We start from the raw sequence: 17783 nt of genomic DNA on the forward strand, positions 1-17783 counted from the left end.
TTGAAAGGGGAGGCATGGTGTCTTCAGAGAAATGGCATTCGATTAGTTAAATGAAACCCCACTTCTCCAGAGCTTAACACTTTAAAGCAGGCAGGCATGTCAGTCGAGTACAATGCAATGCATTGTTGGGATTGTTCCCAATTATTCTCTTTCAATGATCCTCTAATTTCTAGTCTGCCTTTTCCTAATGGTGACGCATTTCTCATTCATTTCACTTAGTAGTGGCAATTAAATGCACATGCCTTTCTTCAAGCAGTTTTTAGTTTAGTTTAGGGGTACAGCGTAGATGCAGGCCATTCAGCCTGCCGAGTCCGGTCCGACCAGCGATCCCCGCGCACCGACACTATCCTACACACACGAGGGACAATTTACATTTATACCAAGACAATCAATCTACAAAACCTGTACGTCTTTGGACCGTGGGAGGAAATCTCGGAGAAAACCCACACAGGTCACGGGGAGAACGTACAAACACCGTACAGACAGCGCCCGCAGTCAGGATCGAACCTGGGTCTGTGGCGCTGTAAGGCAGCAACTCTACCGTTGCGCCACAGTGCCGCCCTTTTTTTAGTGAAGCAGAAGCTAGAGCACGTCCAGAATGATGATTAATTCATCCATTTAAACCAAAAAGCAGCTTTGTTTGTATCCGAATGCTTCCCCGTTTGGCCCATAGAGGTGGGGCAATAATAGGCAGAAAAAGTATTTCCAAAGACTGGGTTTATTTTGTTTAAGGTTCACTGATTAGAACAATGTGTTTGTTGGTGGCAACACCTAACCAATAGGTACCAGCATCTGTAATCTTCCCAAGTGTATTCCGTGTGAAGAAGGATCCCTTCCATGAAAAGTCACCTGTCCATGTTCTCCAGGGATGAAGCCCGACCCGTTGAGTTACTCCAGCACTTTGTGTCTTTGTCCGTATTCCAGTTAGTTAATTAAGTAAAGACGAGGCAATGAATATATTACTCGGTACACACATAACGCTTATGATTTTACTTGGCCCAGTAAAAGTCATTTTAGTCTTTTAACACTTTGTAGTGTAAATATTAGAAGTCAATGGCTTTCTCATAATTATTATTTATATAAAATCCAAAGGCAATCTGGTAAAGCCTATATCACATGGAGTACAGAATCCATGTATATTTTAATTATTAATGGCAGTAGTTCTTTTAGTGATGTCGCAGGTTGATGGAACATCAGAACGAGAATGTTTTTTATTTGGTCGAATTTGGAGTGCATAGTTTGAAATCAGAATGTGGATTGTTTATTACCTATCTTTGAAGAAGAATCTCGACCCAAAACGTCACCTGTTCCTTCTTTCCAGAGATGCTGCCTGTCCCGCTGAGTTCCTCGAGCATTTTGTGTCCATCTTTTCTTTTTTTTTCCAGAAGATAAGACACAAAATGCAAGAGTAACTCAACGGGGCAGGCAGCACTTCAGGAGAGAAGGAATGGGTGACTTTTCGTTTGTTTTTTTCACAGAGAGTGGTGAATCTGTGGAATTCTCTGCCACAGAAGGTAGTTGAGGCCAGTTCATTGGCTATATTTAAGAGGGAGTTAGATGTGGCCCTTGTGGCTAAAGGGATCAGGGGGTATGGAGAGAAGGCAGGTACGGGATACTGAGTTGGATGATCAGCCATGATCATATTGAATGGCGGTGCCGGCTCGAAGAGCCGAATGGCCTACTGCTGCACCTATTTTCTATGTTTCTATGAGATTCTTCGTCAGACTATTATTTATTTAAAATACAAAGGCAATCTAGTAAAGTGTGGTCAAGGGTCTCGACCCGAAACGTCCCCCATTCCTTCCCTCCAGGGATGCTGCCTGTCCCGCCGAGTTACTCCAGCATTTTGTGCCTATCTTCGGTTTAAACCAGCATCTGCAGTTCCTTCCTGCACTTCTCTTTTTTTTCCCATCTGTTTTATCATGGGCTGGTCAGATCCAGACTCAAGAGTCTGCTGGGAAATTGCAACAGTGAGAAAGGAAACACTTCAGAACGTTGCAACACAGAACGGGGCAAAATGACCCATCCTGCTCTTTGCCGTTTCCTTTCCTCAACATGAGCCACCTGGCCTCAGGATTTTTAAAAATGCTCCAAGTGCTTCCTGTGTAAAAAAAAATATTGGACTTTGCTTCAACAACAGTCCGCAGTGGAAAAATTCTACATGTTAGGGTTTGTCATGATGGGATTCAATAGACAATAGGCAATAGACAATAGGCAATAGACAATAGGTGCAGGAGGAGGCCATTCGGCCCTTTGAGCCAGCACCGCCATTCAATGTGATCATGGCTGATCATTCTCAATCAGTACCCCGTTCGTGCCTTCTCCCCATACCCCCTGACTCCGCTATCCTTAAGAGCTCTATCTAGCTCTCTCTTGAATGCATTCAGATAATTGGCCTCCACTGCCTTCTGAGGCAGAGAATTCCACAGATTCACAACTCTCTGACTGAAAAAGTTTTTCCTCATCTCAGTTCTAAATGGCCTCCCCCTTATTCTTAAACTGTGGCCCCTTGTTCTGGACTCCCCCAACATTGGGAACATGTTTCCTGCCTCTAACGTAACCAACCCCTTAATAATCTTATACGTTTCGATTCCCCCCCCCCTCAACTTAATTTGTGATTATCAGAAATACAGCACCACAAGTTCACAAGTTATGGGAGTAGAATTTAGGCCATTCGGCCCACCATCGAGTCCACTCCGCCATTCAATCGTGGCTGATCTCTGACTCCTAACCCCATTTTCCTGCCCTCTCCCCATAATCCTTGACACCCGTTCTAATCAAGAATTTGTCCATCTCTGCCTTAAAATGATCCACTGACATGGCCTCCACAACCCTCTGTGGCAATGTGTTCCATAGATTAACTACCCTCTGACTAAAGAAGTCCCTCCTCACCTCCTTTATAAAAGAGCGCCTTTTATGACCTCTGGTCCTCGACTCTCCCACCAGTGGAAACATCCTTTCCTCATCCATTCTCTCTGTGCCTTTCATTATCCACTAGGGAATATCTGAGCCAACCAGGTCCCGTTTGCACACACAGACCACTACCCATTTTTCTCAGGTGATGTTCCTCCTGCGCAGCTCATGCTTGAAATTACTGATGTTATCATTTGGTATCACTTCTCTTGATGTATTCAAGAGAGAGTTAGATACAGCTCTTAGGGCCAACGGAATCAAGGGATACGGGAAGAAAGCAGGAACGGGGTAACTGATTTTGGATGATCAGCCGCGATCACATTGAATGGCGGTGCTGGCTCGAAGGGCGGACCGGCCTACTCCTGCACCTAATTTCCACGTTTCTATGACAGAGAAATACAGGACCGCAAGTTATAGGAGTAGAATCAGTCCATTCGGCCCATCGAGTCTACTCTGCCATTCAATCATGGCTGACCTCTGCCTCCTAATCCCATGTTGCTGCCTTCTCTCCATAAACCCTTGACACCTTGACAGTCTGTTCCAAACATCCCCCGGTAGAATTGCTCTGTCCATTTATTCCCTTTCTCAGAGCCGTGGGAAGCACTTGATCGGGGCCAAACTTGTCAATATTATTAATGATCTGGAATATTTTCAGTCAGATCCTCTCTCAGCTGTCTCTTATCCAGTGAGAACATGCACTTCAATTTGTTACTCCAGTTTGTGCCCTCTTGCCCCCATCCTCTTGTTGTGGTAGATGCCCTTCCTCCTCCCTCATCTGCCTACGTCATGGACCCTTCCAGAACAAGGGGTCACAGTTTAAGGATAAGGGGGAAGTCTTTTAGGACCGAGATGAGAAAGTGTTTTTTCACACAGAGAGAGTGGTGAATCTGTGGAATTCTCTGCCACAGAAGGTAGTTGAGGCCAGTTCATTGGCTATATTTAAGAGGGAGTTAGATGTGGCCCTTGTGGCTTAAGGGATCAGGGGTATGGAGAGAAGGCAGGTACAGGATACTGAGTTGGATGATCAGCCATGATCATATTGAATGGCGGTGCAGGCTCGAAGTACTCCTGCACCTATTTTCTATGTTTCTATTGACAAGCATCGCTCTTGATGGTTTGTGGTAAATGACGATTGCAGGATCAGCAGTCAGAAAGCTTCCATGGTCTGAAGAAGGGTCTCGACCCGAAACGTCACCTGTTCCTTCTCTCCAGAGATGCTGCCTGTCCCGCTGAGTTACTCCAGCTTTTTGCGTCTACATTCCACGGCCATGACATGGATATGTAACATTGTCACTTCTAATCTTATGCAATCACGTGTGCACCAGCATCCAAAGTTCCTCGTATCAAAACTTACTCAGCCTCCACTTCCACCAAGTCCACTTATAAGGCGGTCAGTAATAACAAAGGTAGACTGTTGTTGAAACAATAAACTGTGAATGCTGGTTTCTACTTAAGAAAGACACACACTGCTGGAGTAACTCTACGGGTCTTATTCTGCCCTGATAAGTACAATCAACTGTGTTCAAAAAAATGCTCCCTGATCTACCAGTTCTTCTATCTCTTTTAAAATTGTATGCTTTAGTTTACACTGACTCTTCTTATCCTTCCAATCAAATTGCAAAAGTCATCATTTCTTGGCATTAAATTTCATCTGCCACCTATCGTGCCTGTTCCACCAGCTTGTCTACAGTGCTTTTGTCTGAAAATCTACCTTTCCACTCTTTCTTTTGTGTTAATAAGACAATTTTCTATCCGTAATATTACAGCTAGTGGGCGTGATCTTGATTACAAGCCTATTGTGTGTTTTTGTATTCAAATAAATGTATTAAATCAGCACCCTTTTCCCCATCAATATCAATGACTTTTTTTTCTCTTTTACCCTCTCCGTTCCTTCATTCAAATGAAGTTATTGAAGTACAATTATTTCTGATAAATCCATGCACACTTTATCCAAAAGGTTATCTGTGCGTCTGCTAATTCTGCTAGTCCCTGATTTTTATTTTTCGCACTTTCCCCATCACCTGGAGCTGAAATGACTGGTCTGCAGTTGCTTAGTTTATTCCTTCACATTTTCTTTGAGCAAGGGAAAAAAAACATTTGTAATTTTCCAGCGCCGAAGAACCACCACACACCTACATATAAATGTCTGGGAGATTGTGGCCAGGACTTTGCGTGGCACGGTGGCGCAGCGGTAGAGTTGCTGCCCTACAGCACTCCCCCTTATTTGACTCTGACCAGTCCGACTCTCCACTTCTCATGCTTTTCCTGTTTACATGCTTACAGTATGTTTTGGAATTTCCTTTCATGTTCAGCAGCCAATCCTTTTCCCATGCTTTCTTTCTCTGCTTCTCTTATTTTTCTTACCGACTCCACCTTCTGGGCTTTGTGTATTCTTTGTCGAAATGCAACAATTAACATTGATCAGTATGAATAATCAGTCTGAAGAAGGGTGTCGACCCGAAACGTCACCGATTCCTTCTCTCCAGAGATGCTGCCTGTCCCGTCTTCGTTCGTTCGGTTTGAATACTTCGTTGTCACCTTCCTCTAGCTAACGATGATCTATTCTACATTTTCCTTGTCCTTCGTCTCCTTTGATGCCTTGTTTTTGCACCTTAAGCCCCTGTCCCACGTAGGCGATTTTTTTAGGCGACTACAGGTGACTAGGCTGTCGCCACACGGTCGCCGGGGTGTCGCCTGTGCGGTCGTGAGTCGTCTACAAAGAGTGGTAGCGTTTTTCTGCTCGCCGCTGGATTTTGAAATGTTTAAACATTTTTGGCGACTGTTGGTTTGACGCCAATGATCGTAGCTTGACGTCTCCTGACGGGGGCGCTGTCGTAGGTTGTCGCCAGGTGACGTAGGTTGTCGCCGGTGCTGACTTCAGTGAATTCAATTGGCTACCACCTACGTCAACCTACGCTAACCGGCGACAGGTACCGGCGTCAAAACCGGAGGCCAAAATGACGTGAATTGTCTTCAGTTGTTGCCGACAGGGTCGTAGCTTGTCGCGGGTAGACGTAGGTGGACTTCAGTTGTCGTAGTTTGCCGCCTGTGTGGTCGTGGGTTGTCGTGGGTGCGGTCGTAGGTGGACGTCCTAAGTCGCGACGACTGGGTCGCCGGTTGTCGGTAGCTTGCCGTAACTTGACGTCGACTAGGTGGTAGGTTGTTGTAGACATTGTCGTGGGGGGGGGGTCCTGTCGCCATTTTTTCGGCGACCTGCTACGACTATGACAGTCGCCGGCAGTCACCTAAAATATCGCCTACGTGGGACAGGCCCTTTACCTTTCCATATCTCGCTGTCCCCTGACTCTCAGTCTGAAGAAGGGTCTCGAACAGAAATATCACCCTTTCCTTCTCTCCAGAGATGCTCCCTGTCCCGCTGAGTTACTCCAGCATTTTGTGTCTACCTTCGATTTAAACCAGCATCTGCAGTTCTTTCCTACACATGCTGCCTGTCCCACTGAGTTACTCTAGCATTTTGTGTCTATGTTTACCAGTATGGTTTACTCTGCCACCCATTCCACCAGCATGTTGATATCTCCTTGAAGTTTATTATTGACTGTGTTCACATCCTTGAAGTCCATAGCTTGCTTTTAACAATCTGGCATCTATCAAAAGCTTATTTTTTCTGCTTTGATTTACTTTTTTTCTTTTTAATCTTCCAAGAATATCTATTCTTAATTTTCCCACCCTTCTCCCTCGTGTCCACGTCTCTGAAGTGCAGCAGGAAACGTTTCCCTTGAAGAGGGGGCTGCTGATGATGGAATATTGAGCAAGACACAAACTGCCGGAGGAACTCAGCGGGTCAGGCAGCATCGGGTTGAGGGGATGGATAGGTGACATTTTGAGGCGGGATCATTCTTTCGACTGATTGGAGTTGTGGGCAGGCAGCTGGAAAAGAAAGTTCGGGGGAAGGCCAAGGCCTCGCAAGTGATAGGTGGATACTGGCGAGAGGCTTTGTTTGGCCGATGGGTGGAGTAAGTGACAAAGGCGAGAGGTGAAAAGGGGACAAAAGGGTGTCGTGAGGAGTGGAGGGGCGAAATGTAAAACAAGATGGAAGGAGATGGGTGTCAGGAGAAAGAGGGAGGAAGGAAGGAAGGGAAAAGGGTGAGAGGAAAGGTAGATGAATATGCAAAGGAGGGGTCGGAGCAGGGTGCCTGGGGACCACCTTAAATATCCTCCTTTGCTCAACAGAGAAACAAGGTTTACCAAAAAAGACACACAGTGCTGGACTAGCTCAGCGGGTCAGGAGCATTTCTGGACAACACGGATAGTCACATTTGGTTTTGAGACACAGCGCAGAAACAGGCCTTTCAGTCCACCAAGTCCGCGCCGACCAGCGATCCCCGTACACAAGCGCAATCCTACACATTAGGGACAATTTATTTTTTATTTTTAACCAAAGCCAAATTAAACTACAAACCTGCATGTCTTTGGAGTGTGGGAGGAAACCGGAGCACCCGGAGAAAACCCACGCAGTCACGGGGAGAACGTACAAACTCATTACCCGTAGTCAGGATCGAACCCGGGTCGCTGGTGCTGTCAGTCAGCAACTCTGCACAAGCTAGAGGCAGCAAAAATGTTCCCAATGTTGGGCGAGCCCAGAACCAGGGGCCACGGTCTTAGAATAAAGGGGAGGCCATTTAAAACTGAGGTGAGAAGGAACTTTTTCACCCAGAGAGTTGTGAATTTGTGGAATTCTCTGCCACAGAGGGCAGTGGAGGCCAAATCACTGGATGGATTTAAGAGAGAGTTAGATAGAGCTCAAGGGGGCTAGTGGAATCGAGGGATATGGGGAGAAGGCAGGCACGGGTTATTGATTGTGGATGATCAGCCATGATCAGTTCCGGTGGATTGGAGGATAGCAAATGTTACCCCACTTTTTAAGAAAGAAGGGAGAGAGAAAACGGGTAATTATAGACCAGTTAGTCTGACATCAGTGGTGGGGAAGATGCTGGAGTCAATTATAAAAGACGAAATTGCTGAGCATTTGGATAGCAGTAACGGGATCATTCCGAGTCAGCATGGATTTACGAAGGGGAAATCATGCTTGACAAATCTACTGGAATTTTTTGAGGATGTAACTAGGAAAATTGACAGGGGAGAGTCAGTGGATGTGGTGTACCTCGACTTTCAGAAAGCCTTCGACAAGGTCCCACACAGGAGATTAGTGGGCAAAATTAGGGCACATGGTATTGGGGGTAGGGTACTGACATGGATAGAAAATTGGTTGACAGACAGAAAGCAAAGAGTGGGGATAAATGGGTCCCTTTCGGAATGGGAGGCAGTGACCAGTGGGGTACCGCAAGGTTCGGTGCAGGGACCCCAGCTATTTACGATATACATTAATGACTTAGACGAAGGGATTAAAAGTACCATTAGCAAATTTGCAGATGATACTAAGCTGGGGGGTAGTGTGAATTGTGAGGAAGATGCAATAAGGCTGCAGGGTGACTTGGACAGGTTGTGTGAGTGGGCGGATACATGTCAGATGCAGTTTAATGTAGATAAGTGTGAGGTTATTCACTTTGGAAGTAAGAATAGAAAGGCAGATTATTATCTGAATGGTGTCAAGTTAGGAGGAGGGGGAGTTCAACGAGATCTGGGTGTCCTAGTGCATCAGTCAATGAAAGGAAGCATGCAGGTACAGCAGGCAGTGAAGAAAGCCAATCGAATGTTGGCCTTCGTAACAAGAGGAGTTGAGTATAGGAGCAAAGATGTCCTTCTACAGTTGTACCGGGCCCTGGTGAGACCGCACCTGGAGTACTGTGTGCAGTTTTGGTCTCCAAATTTGAGGAAGGATATTCTTGCTATGGAGGGCGTGCAGCGTAGGTTCACTAGGTTAATTCCCGGAATGGCGGGACTGTCGTATGTTGAAAGGCTGGAGCGATTGGGCTTGTATACACTGGAATTTAGAAGGATGAGGGGGGATCTTATTGAAACATATAAGATAATTAGGGGATTGGACACATTAGAGGCAGGAAACATGTTCCCAATGTTGGGGGAGTCCAGAACAAGGGGCCACAGTTTAAGAATAAGGGGTAGGCCATTTAGAACGGAGATGAGGAAGAACTTTTTCAGTCAGAGAGTGGTGAAGGTGTGGAATTCTCTGCCTCAGAAGGCAGTGGAGGGCAGTTCGTTGGATGCTTTCAAGAGAGAGCTGGATAGAGCTCTTAAGGATAGCGGAGTGAGGGGGTATGGGGAGAAGGCAGGAACGGGGTACTGATTGAGAGTGATCAGCCATGATCGCATTGAATGGCGGTGCTGGCTCGAAGGGCTGAATGGCCTACTCCTGCACCTATTGTCTATTGTCTATTGTCTATCATGGTGAATGGCGGTGCTGGCTCGAAGGGACGAATGGCCTCCTCCTGCACCTATTTTCTACGTTTCAATGTTTCTATGTTTCTACCACTGTGCCACCGTGCCTCCCCCAGAAGTGGTGTTTTGGGCCCCAACTTCCCTCTGCCTCTCCAGCCCACCTCGCTGCCTTGTGTGAGGACCAGCTTCACCTACCATCAACCTATGGGGAAGGCAAGAACTGATAGAAACATGGAAAATAGGTGCATTCGGCCCTTCGAGCCAGCGCCGCCATTCAATGAGATCATGGCCGATCATCGAGAATCAGTACCCCATTCCTGCTTTCTCCCCAAACCCCTCGATTCCGTTAGCCTCAAGAGCTAAATCTAACTCTCTCTTGAATACACGAGGGGCATTTTTTCTTCAACTCAAAAGTATACTTGCTGGCAGTTATGGCACTGAAGGAAACTCTCATATAAACTCGAGGAGCCAGCGCTGCCGTCGCAGCTGCGGCTTGCCTGCAGTCCGTCTGTCTTTTGTGTTTTTTGTTGTTTTTGTATGAATTGTAGTTTTAATATGGTGTAGTGTTTGTATGTTATGTTTGGGGGGGGGGGGGGTGGGAGGGAACGGGAACTGTAAAATTCTCTCTCCCGAACGGAGACGCGACCTTTGTTTCTGTGTCGTGTCTCCGTTCCCGCTGCGGCCTACCACCGGCCATGCACCTGGGACCACCTGGGGCTCTGGTTCGCAGAGCCCGCGGCCCGGACTCACCACCTGCGGCGCTGGCTGCCTGCGGATGCTACGGGAGCGGCTGCGATTCGTCTCCGGAGGCTCCGGCGCGGGCCGCGTGGACGTCGGAAGCCCGCAGGCCCCTGGATGAGGGCCGACATCGGGAGCTCCGGCAGCGGCAGCGGCAGAGGCAGCGTGTTCGCCCGCCCCGAATCGCGGGGCTTGGGTCGGCCCGCCGCGGACCTTTCACCGTCCGGCGCGGCCTGAAATAGGCCGTTGACCTTTCACCGCCCGGCGGCGGCTTCAATATCGGGAGCCCCGACCGCCCCGACGTGGCAAATCCAACAGCCTGACCGCGGGAGAAGACGGCAGGGAAGAGAAAAAGACATTTCTGGCCTTCCATCACAGTGAGGAGGGACTGGAGGAGACTCACTGTGATGGATGTTTCTTTTTGTTTGGTGTTAGTTGTGATTGTATGTGTTATTGCATTTTTATTGATTATTCTTATTGGTCTTATTGTTCAACTGCGGGTAATGTTTCATTTCACTACACATTTATGTGTATGTGACAAATAAACGACTATTGACTATTGACTATTGACTATTGAGAAGGCAGTTCCTCCTGAGGAATATGGTATGGAATGTGGTGTCAGGAGTCGCTCATGTGTCCCTGGACCTGTTCAACTTTTCATTTGGAATGTGGCCAATCAATGGTGGTAAATTGCTGCAAAGTAAATTAGCGACAACGAAGGGTCTGGAGACATATTAATTACATGAATCAGGAAACAGCTTATGCGGGGGGGAAAAAAAAGAGATTTATAATCATGAGAAAATAATTCATTAAAAAAGATAAATTTAAGTAACACCTAGATTGAGCTTTGAATATCTTACTTCCTGTTTTTTGGTCTGAAACTGAATTTTGTTTTATTAATTAGATAATTAACTAAGATTCCGAGATGATTGATGGCTGTGTTCAAATTGATTAAGTAATCTGCTGCACTGTCTCTGTGGGACTCAGATACGCACCAACCCTTTCAATCCAGACTCGAGGCGCAGCGCAGAAAAGAAGGGGGAAGCCACCCGCTTCCAAGCGCAAATTAAAATCGCTCGTGTTATGTTTCCTGCGGAGAATGATTTGATTGTAATTGGACATCTTTGGTTAAGCGGTTACCTTGATCAGCAATGTTGAATTTTTTTTGCGCGTGCATGCAACCGGCTGAGTGGTTAATTTTCCCTTTACACGTTTGGTGGTTTCCCCAGTATACATCTGCCATTGTGATGGAGAGAAATTGGAAATGACTGCGGCCTCTTGGCAGACCGCTCCCTCTTCACTTTGCCTGATTTGCATGGCAGTAAATTAAACGTGAAGCCCCAGCTCTGTCATCTCTGTGGCGGTCACGGTGGCGCAGCGGTAGAGTTGCTGCCTTACAGCGAATGCAGCGCCGGAGACTCAGGTTCGATCCTGTCTACGGGCGCCGTCTGTACGGAGTTTGTACGTTCTCCCCGTGACCTGCGTGGGTTTTCTCCGAGATCTTCGGTTTCCTCCCACACTCCAAAGACGTGCAGGTGTGTAGGTTAATTGGCTGGGTAAATGTAAAAATTGTCCCTAGTGTGTGTAAGATTGTGTTAGTGTGCGGGGATCGCTGGGCGGCGCGGACTCGGTGGGCCGAAGGGCCTGTTTCCGCGCTGTATCTCTAAATCTAAAAAAAAATCTATAATTGCATTACTGCTGAGTTTGGCTTCACTTGCTTTAATAACGGTTTTGCCTTTCTCTCTCCCCACCACCCCCCCCCCCGCACCATTTTCCGCTCCAGTAACAGACTGGCCCCGAGTAATCATGATCGGATACAGAAGCTGAGGAACGAGTTCCAGCAAGCGAAGCAAGAGGAGCTCGAGGACCGGAGGCGCACCTACAGTTTTGAGCAGCCTTGGGTGAGTGTTTAGACTGCAACCATCTGGGGACAGAGGGCAATGGACTTTGACTAACAACGGCACCTCCAAGCGTTGAGCCTCGGGCCTCGGTGCGGTAAAGGACAGTGAGTGAGAAGTCACACTGATATCACAGGTTCACATCTAACCTCTAATCTTCATCTGTGGTGCATCATTGATCATTTCTCATCTCATAATGTCATCCCGCCATTGTTTGCGTGGCATCCGTTTGTGCAGAGAGATCCCTGGCGCTATCCTGATTAACTGGACTAATCCATTCCTCTTCTGGGACAAGCTCTGTCTGAATGAACTAACGAAGCTCGCTGCGTTCCAGACTCGGTGTGTTAAGACTCGACTGCGAAGCTGTGCTAGGTTGGAAACAAAGGGGGTGAGGGTGAGGGGGGGGCGAAGGAGGGAGAGAAAGAGTCCACCACATGGCTTGTCATTTTCACCAATGAACTTTGCAAGCATCAGAAAAATGAAGTAGGCTTCCATTATATGTATTGTGTCGCGTTACAACGTGCCTGCCTTAAGCGATTGACAAATGTGATTGCTTGTAACAAAATAATTGTGAATAAAAAAAAGTAAAGCATTTTTGTTTATAATTTGGGGGTGTATTGATTTAGGAATGCTTGCACCCAATCACGACCGTTAGTTCTCTTCTAACACGATTTAAGAAATAATCACTGCAAGCTCACTGTTTTGTTCCACTGCGAGTTCACTAAGCCCCACTTTCTTTACCTCGCTTGGGGGCTTCAGCAGTCAGTCAGTCTGCAGTCAGAGGAAAGCAAAGTGGCACGCATGTGATACAAAATGGCAGTGCGCATGCAAGTGGACACCTCCAGTATGCACGTGTGATAGCTGACTGCCTTAGGTTTAACCCACCTTGTGTGGAGAGTGTGTGGAACATTTTCTTATGAGACAAAAACCAGCCTTTAGAAACATTCCAGATCAATCCAGATTGGGTGTAGAGTCCCAATGAAAGGCCACCTGACGTCATACTACTGGGTTGTATTCCATTTTACTCTCTAAAATTGACCTTTGGAAGCCTTGATAATTATGAATTTTTAATGGTGCAAGGGATTTACTATATGTTCTTGTCATCTTTTCAAGCTTTGGGTTCCAAAAGTATCACTTGAGTCGCGTGTGTTAGCATGTGTACAATTTGTTTTTAAACCATCTTTTACAACATCACGACGGCATTCTTGAGTTTTAAAAAAATAAATTGTTGATTGTAATGTAAGTGCCAATATTCTGCTTTTTATTTCCTGAATCACATTAAAGATAAAATCTGTGTTTTACTTGTTTAGAGTCTGGGCTTTTGTTTCCGTTTCAAAGCAACATTGGTTTTCTTCACGTGGAAATCTGTGTCCTTTTCCCCCATTGTGCACAAAATATTTCTGTGAGCAGATTTCCGGTGTGTAAACTGTTGATGGAGGGGGCGGGGGTAGGTGGGGGTTGGGGCAGGCGATCGTGGGGGTGGGGATCGGGACGGAAAAGCACACAGTCTGGGAACCAGAACTGTGAGAAAAGGTTGGACTCTGAAAGACTTGGAACTTAACCATAGTGGGTCGAAGGGCAAACTATTGTGTATTTTAATTTCATAACAGTTACAAACAGTTTCCTGTAAATGTGCAGGCAGGATTCTGAAGGACAAGGGGGAACAATTATCTGGAGGAATAGAATTATTTCCTAAATAGCAGGTTCGGTAGTTTAAATTAGTTGCCAAATCACAGTTTGCAATCGTATGTGAATGTATTGAAGCAACAAATAAATATATATATTTTTTTTAATAAACTTTTCCCAGCTCCCTATTAAAAATGGATGGCTTCCAAGTCCAGACTTGGAGTTGGCAAAAAAACCTGGCTAGTTTAAATGTAGTTGCAAGTCTCATGAAAACCAGGTATTTACATTGATTAATCGTTGTATGGAAAGCTTGTAATCTTATTTTGATTATTTTAATTCAATATGACCATTTTAATTCATCAGGCACGATGTTCCTGTCACATTGGATCTTTTCTTTTTTTTTCTCTTTCCCCTTCATCCAGTAAACCGTTCTCTGGAGGGACTGAGTTGGAGCTGTGCGTCCTCATCTTTGGACTTGAGCTCTGAATTCAGAAACAAAGAAACGTGAAAGACTTTGGCAGATGTTTGCTCGGGGCCCCTGGCAATATTGTTACGCGGATCCTTACGCGCTCAACGCAAATGGGCGCTGACTTTGAGGCCGTGACCAGACCCTTGGGATAATTCTTTCTGGGTATCTCCACTGTTGGCTGGGACTGCACACCGATGCTTCAATTCTTACCTTTCCAGTTATATGCTGGCATTCACCTGTCCCTCCCTGTGCCAACAACCATTTGTCTTTGGTCTTTTCCAAGGATGAGACTTTGGACCCTGTCCCTTTTACCACCTCCACAGGCAGCTCCCTGATATTGCCTGAACGTTCACGTGGGTTTCCACCTCTGAACTACCATGCCTGACCCATCCACTATCTCTGAATTGTTTAGAATGCTATGTCCAGCATTCATTAGTAGATGAACAGACCTTCTCTGGCAATGCACTGGGCTCATCCATCACAGTCCCTGGGAATGTCTTGTCCCACTGTACAAGGCACCAGAGGTGGGTTTGCACTGTAGCATACGGAAAGAGGTGAATAACCCTCAGAGTACTCAACTTTGGCTCCAGAACCCACGAGTTCCCATGGCCTCGGGTTTGCTGGGTTCCTCCGTGCTGACAAACAATTGAAAGAAGCTCCAAAAAAGTAGCAAAGGCACAGAACATATTTCAGGCAGGGGAGGTAGACACAAAATGCTGGAGTAACTCAGCGGGTCAGGCAGCATCTCAGGAGAGAAGGAATGGGTGACGTTTCGGGTCGAGACCCTTCTTCAGAATTCCAGCATTCCTTCTCTCCTGAGATGCTGCCTGACCCGCTGAGTTACTCCAGCATTTTGTGTCTACCTTCAATTTGAACCAGCATCTGCAGTTATTTTCCTACATTTCAGGCAGGGGACATCATTATCCAACATCTCCATAGACTCACCTGACTAAAGTCTGGGGCAGATAGCGATCTACCTGCCCTTGTTTTCATCAATCTACCCTTGGAAGATGCACCTGTCCACGACGCCATTGGTAGAAGTGACCATCACACAGTCCTTGTGGCCACAAGCCCATCTTTGTACCAAGAACACCTTGTCCGATGAAGGGTCTTGACCTGAAACGTCACCCATTCCTTCTCTCCAGAGATGCTTCCTGACCCACTGAGTTACTCCAGCAACTTTGTGTCCACCTTTCCGTCATGATGTGTGCCTCTAACGCAGCCGATAATTGGTTTAAATTCAGAACAGATCAGGCAACTCAAAACAAAATGTCATCCCTGGGGTGGTATCAGCAGCAGAAGAAGTGTACACCAGCATAATCTATGACCTCCTGGCCCAGCACATTCCTATCTCTATCATTACGATCAAGGCAGGAAAGCAATCCTAGTTCAATGCAAATCTAAAGGGGCATGTTGAGAGCTGCATTAGACGCATCTGACAGTGATGAAGTTCCAGCCCAGTAAAACTGCAACGCAGGACCATTTGCATGCTCAACCCCTTGCAGTAGTCAGAGCTTAAATGAGTAGTAGGCTTCAAGAACCTTTTTAGTTCAGTTTACTTTGGAGATACAGTGCAAACAGGCCCTTCGGCCCACCGAGTCCGCATCGACCAGCGATTCCCGCATATTAACACTATCCTACGCACACGAGGGACAATTTTTACATTTACCAAGCCAATTTGCCTACATACCTGTACGTCTTTGGAGAAAGACCTCATCCTCGGTAATGACAGGGCCCAGCATGTGAGGCATTTGCAACCACGGTCAGCCTGAAGCATTGTAGAGATGATCATTATCAGCTTCCCCCTGAGCGATCCACTTTTGTAGAAGCCAGTGTTGAGCCAATTCAATTACCTCCATGTAGCATTAAGGAACAGCTAAGTGCTATGGATTCAGTAAAGGCTGCAAGACTGGCCAACATCCTTGCTGTATTACTGAAGACTTGTGCTTCAGCACTAGTTGTGGCCCCCAGCCATGCTATTCCGCCAGGTTACAACAATGCTATTTACCCAACGATGCTGAAAATTGCCTGTGTATGTCTGGCTCGCAAAAAGCAGGCAAATATATTCTGGCTAATAACAAATTTATTCTCAATCACGAATAATGTGATTGAAGATGTCATCGACAATACAGTCAAGATGCACTGAAACACCAATAACATACTTGGGATGAGCTGTTTTGGTTTCTCCAGGACTAACCTGGTTTCAAACCTCATCACAGCTTTGATCCAAACACAGAACAAAGGGTTTAATTCCTGAGTTGAGTTAGGAAGTAACATCAAGGCAACGTTTGTCAAATATATTGTCAAGCTGGATACATGGTGTCAAGCTGGAAAGGGTACAGAGAAGATTTACGAGGATGTTGCCAGGACCAGAGGGGCTGAGCTATAGGCAGAGGTTGAGTAGGCTGGGACTCCATTCCTTGGAGTGCAGGAGGATGAGGGGGTGATTTGATAAAGACGTATAAAATCATGAGAGGAATAGATCAGGTAGATGCACAGAGTCTCTTGCCCAGTGTAGGTGAATCGAGGACCAGAGGACATAGGGGTAAGGTGAAGGGGAAAAGATTTAATAAGAATCTGAGGGTTAACTTTTTTCACACAAAGGGTGGTGGGTGTATGGAACAAGCTGCCAGAGGAGGTAGTTGGAGCAGGGACTATCCCAACATTTAAGAAATAGTTAGAAAGGTACATGGATAGGACAGGTTTGGAGGGATATCGACCAAACGCTGGCAGGTGGGACTAATGTAGCTGGGACATGTTGGCCAGTGTGGGCAAGTTGGGCCGAAGGGCCTGTTTCTACGCTATATAACTATTTTACCTGGTGTTACATTGAGGAGCTGGTAAAATTAACCAATAATCAACGGAAAAGCACTGCAGGGGTTGGATTCATATTTTGCATAAAAGAACATAGGTGATGGAAGTAAATCCTCTCAGCCCTAAGAAACCACTGCAGGAGTTCCTGGGGCAGTCTCCTAGGTCCTACCTCCTTCAGCTGCTTCATCTCTGGTGTTTCTCCCACGATGAAGGTTCAAGTGGAGATTTTGGCTGATGATTGCCCAATGTTCAATTTCATGTTTAACTCTTCACAACTGATGGCGCGGCGGTAGAGTTGCTGCCTTGCAGCACCGGAGACCCGTGTTCGGTCCCGCCCACGAGTGCTGTCCGTACGGAGTTCGTACGTTCTCCCCGTGACCCGCGTGGGTTTTCTCCGAGATCTCCGGTCTCCTCCCACACTGCAAAGACGTCCAGGTTTGTCGGTTAATTGGCTTGGTATAAGTGTAAATTGTCCCTCGTGTGTGTAGGATGGTGTTAATGTGCGGGGAACGCTGGTCGGTGCAGATCCGGTGGGCCGAAGGGCCTGTTTCCGCGCTGTATCTCTAAACTAAAGTCGCCCATGTTTGCATTGCAACATGGTCCAGACAACACTGCGATGATGTGGGCTGACAAACAGCAAGTAACAATCGTAGTATGAAGGTGCTATCTCAAGCAAGACAGAGTCTACCTACTCACCCATGATATTATCATTCCATCCCCATCAATATCTTGGCAGTCGCTGTTGAGCAGAGACGTAACTGGGCCATAACTGGCTTCAGAAATATCTTGTTGAGTATAAAAACAAATCAGAGGCAGGGTGTCCTTGGCAAGTGGCTCACTCACGCCCCAGCACTCCAGGTTCCTTCCCCCATTTACAGAAGTGCAAGTATGCAACCTTAATTATGGTATTCTTGCCAACGGATTTCACAAAGCTGGGTAGAGTGGATGCGGTAGAGGATGTTTCCACTAGTGGGAGAGTCTGGGGCTAGAGGTCACAGCCTCAGAGTTAA

At 46.6% G+C, this 17783-nt stretch overlaps 1 protein-coding gene across 7 annotated transcripts in view; it reads left to right on the top strand.

Annotated features, from left to right (window-relative positions):
- The window catches only part of pard3aa (par-3 family cell polarity regulator alpha, a), a 946605-nt gene that overhangs the window by 912624 nt on the left and 16198 nt on the right, over positions 1 to 17783 (top strand). For all 7 annotated transcript variants that reach the window (XM_078425377.1, XM_078425422.1, XM_078425385.1 and 4 more), the window contains one exon: positions 11750 to 11867. In XM_078425377.1, the coding sequence (XP_078281503.1) occupies positions 11750 to 11867 (118 nt within the window). The remainder of the gene's footprint in view (positions 1 to 11749; positions 11868 to 17783) is intronic.

This window comes from Rhinoraja longicauda, chromosome 2 (genome assembly GCF_053455715.1).
Source record: "Rhinoraja longicauda isolate Sanriku21f chromosome 2, sRhiLon1.1, whole genome shotgun sequence".
In the NCBI taxonomy this organism is placed as follows: domain Eukaryota; kingdom Metazoa; phylum Chordata; class Chondrichthyes; order Rajiformes; family Arhynchobatidae; genus Rhinoraja; species Rhinoraja longicauda.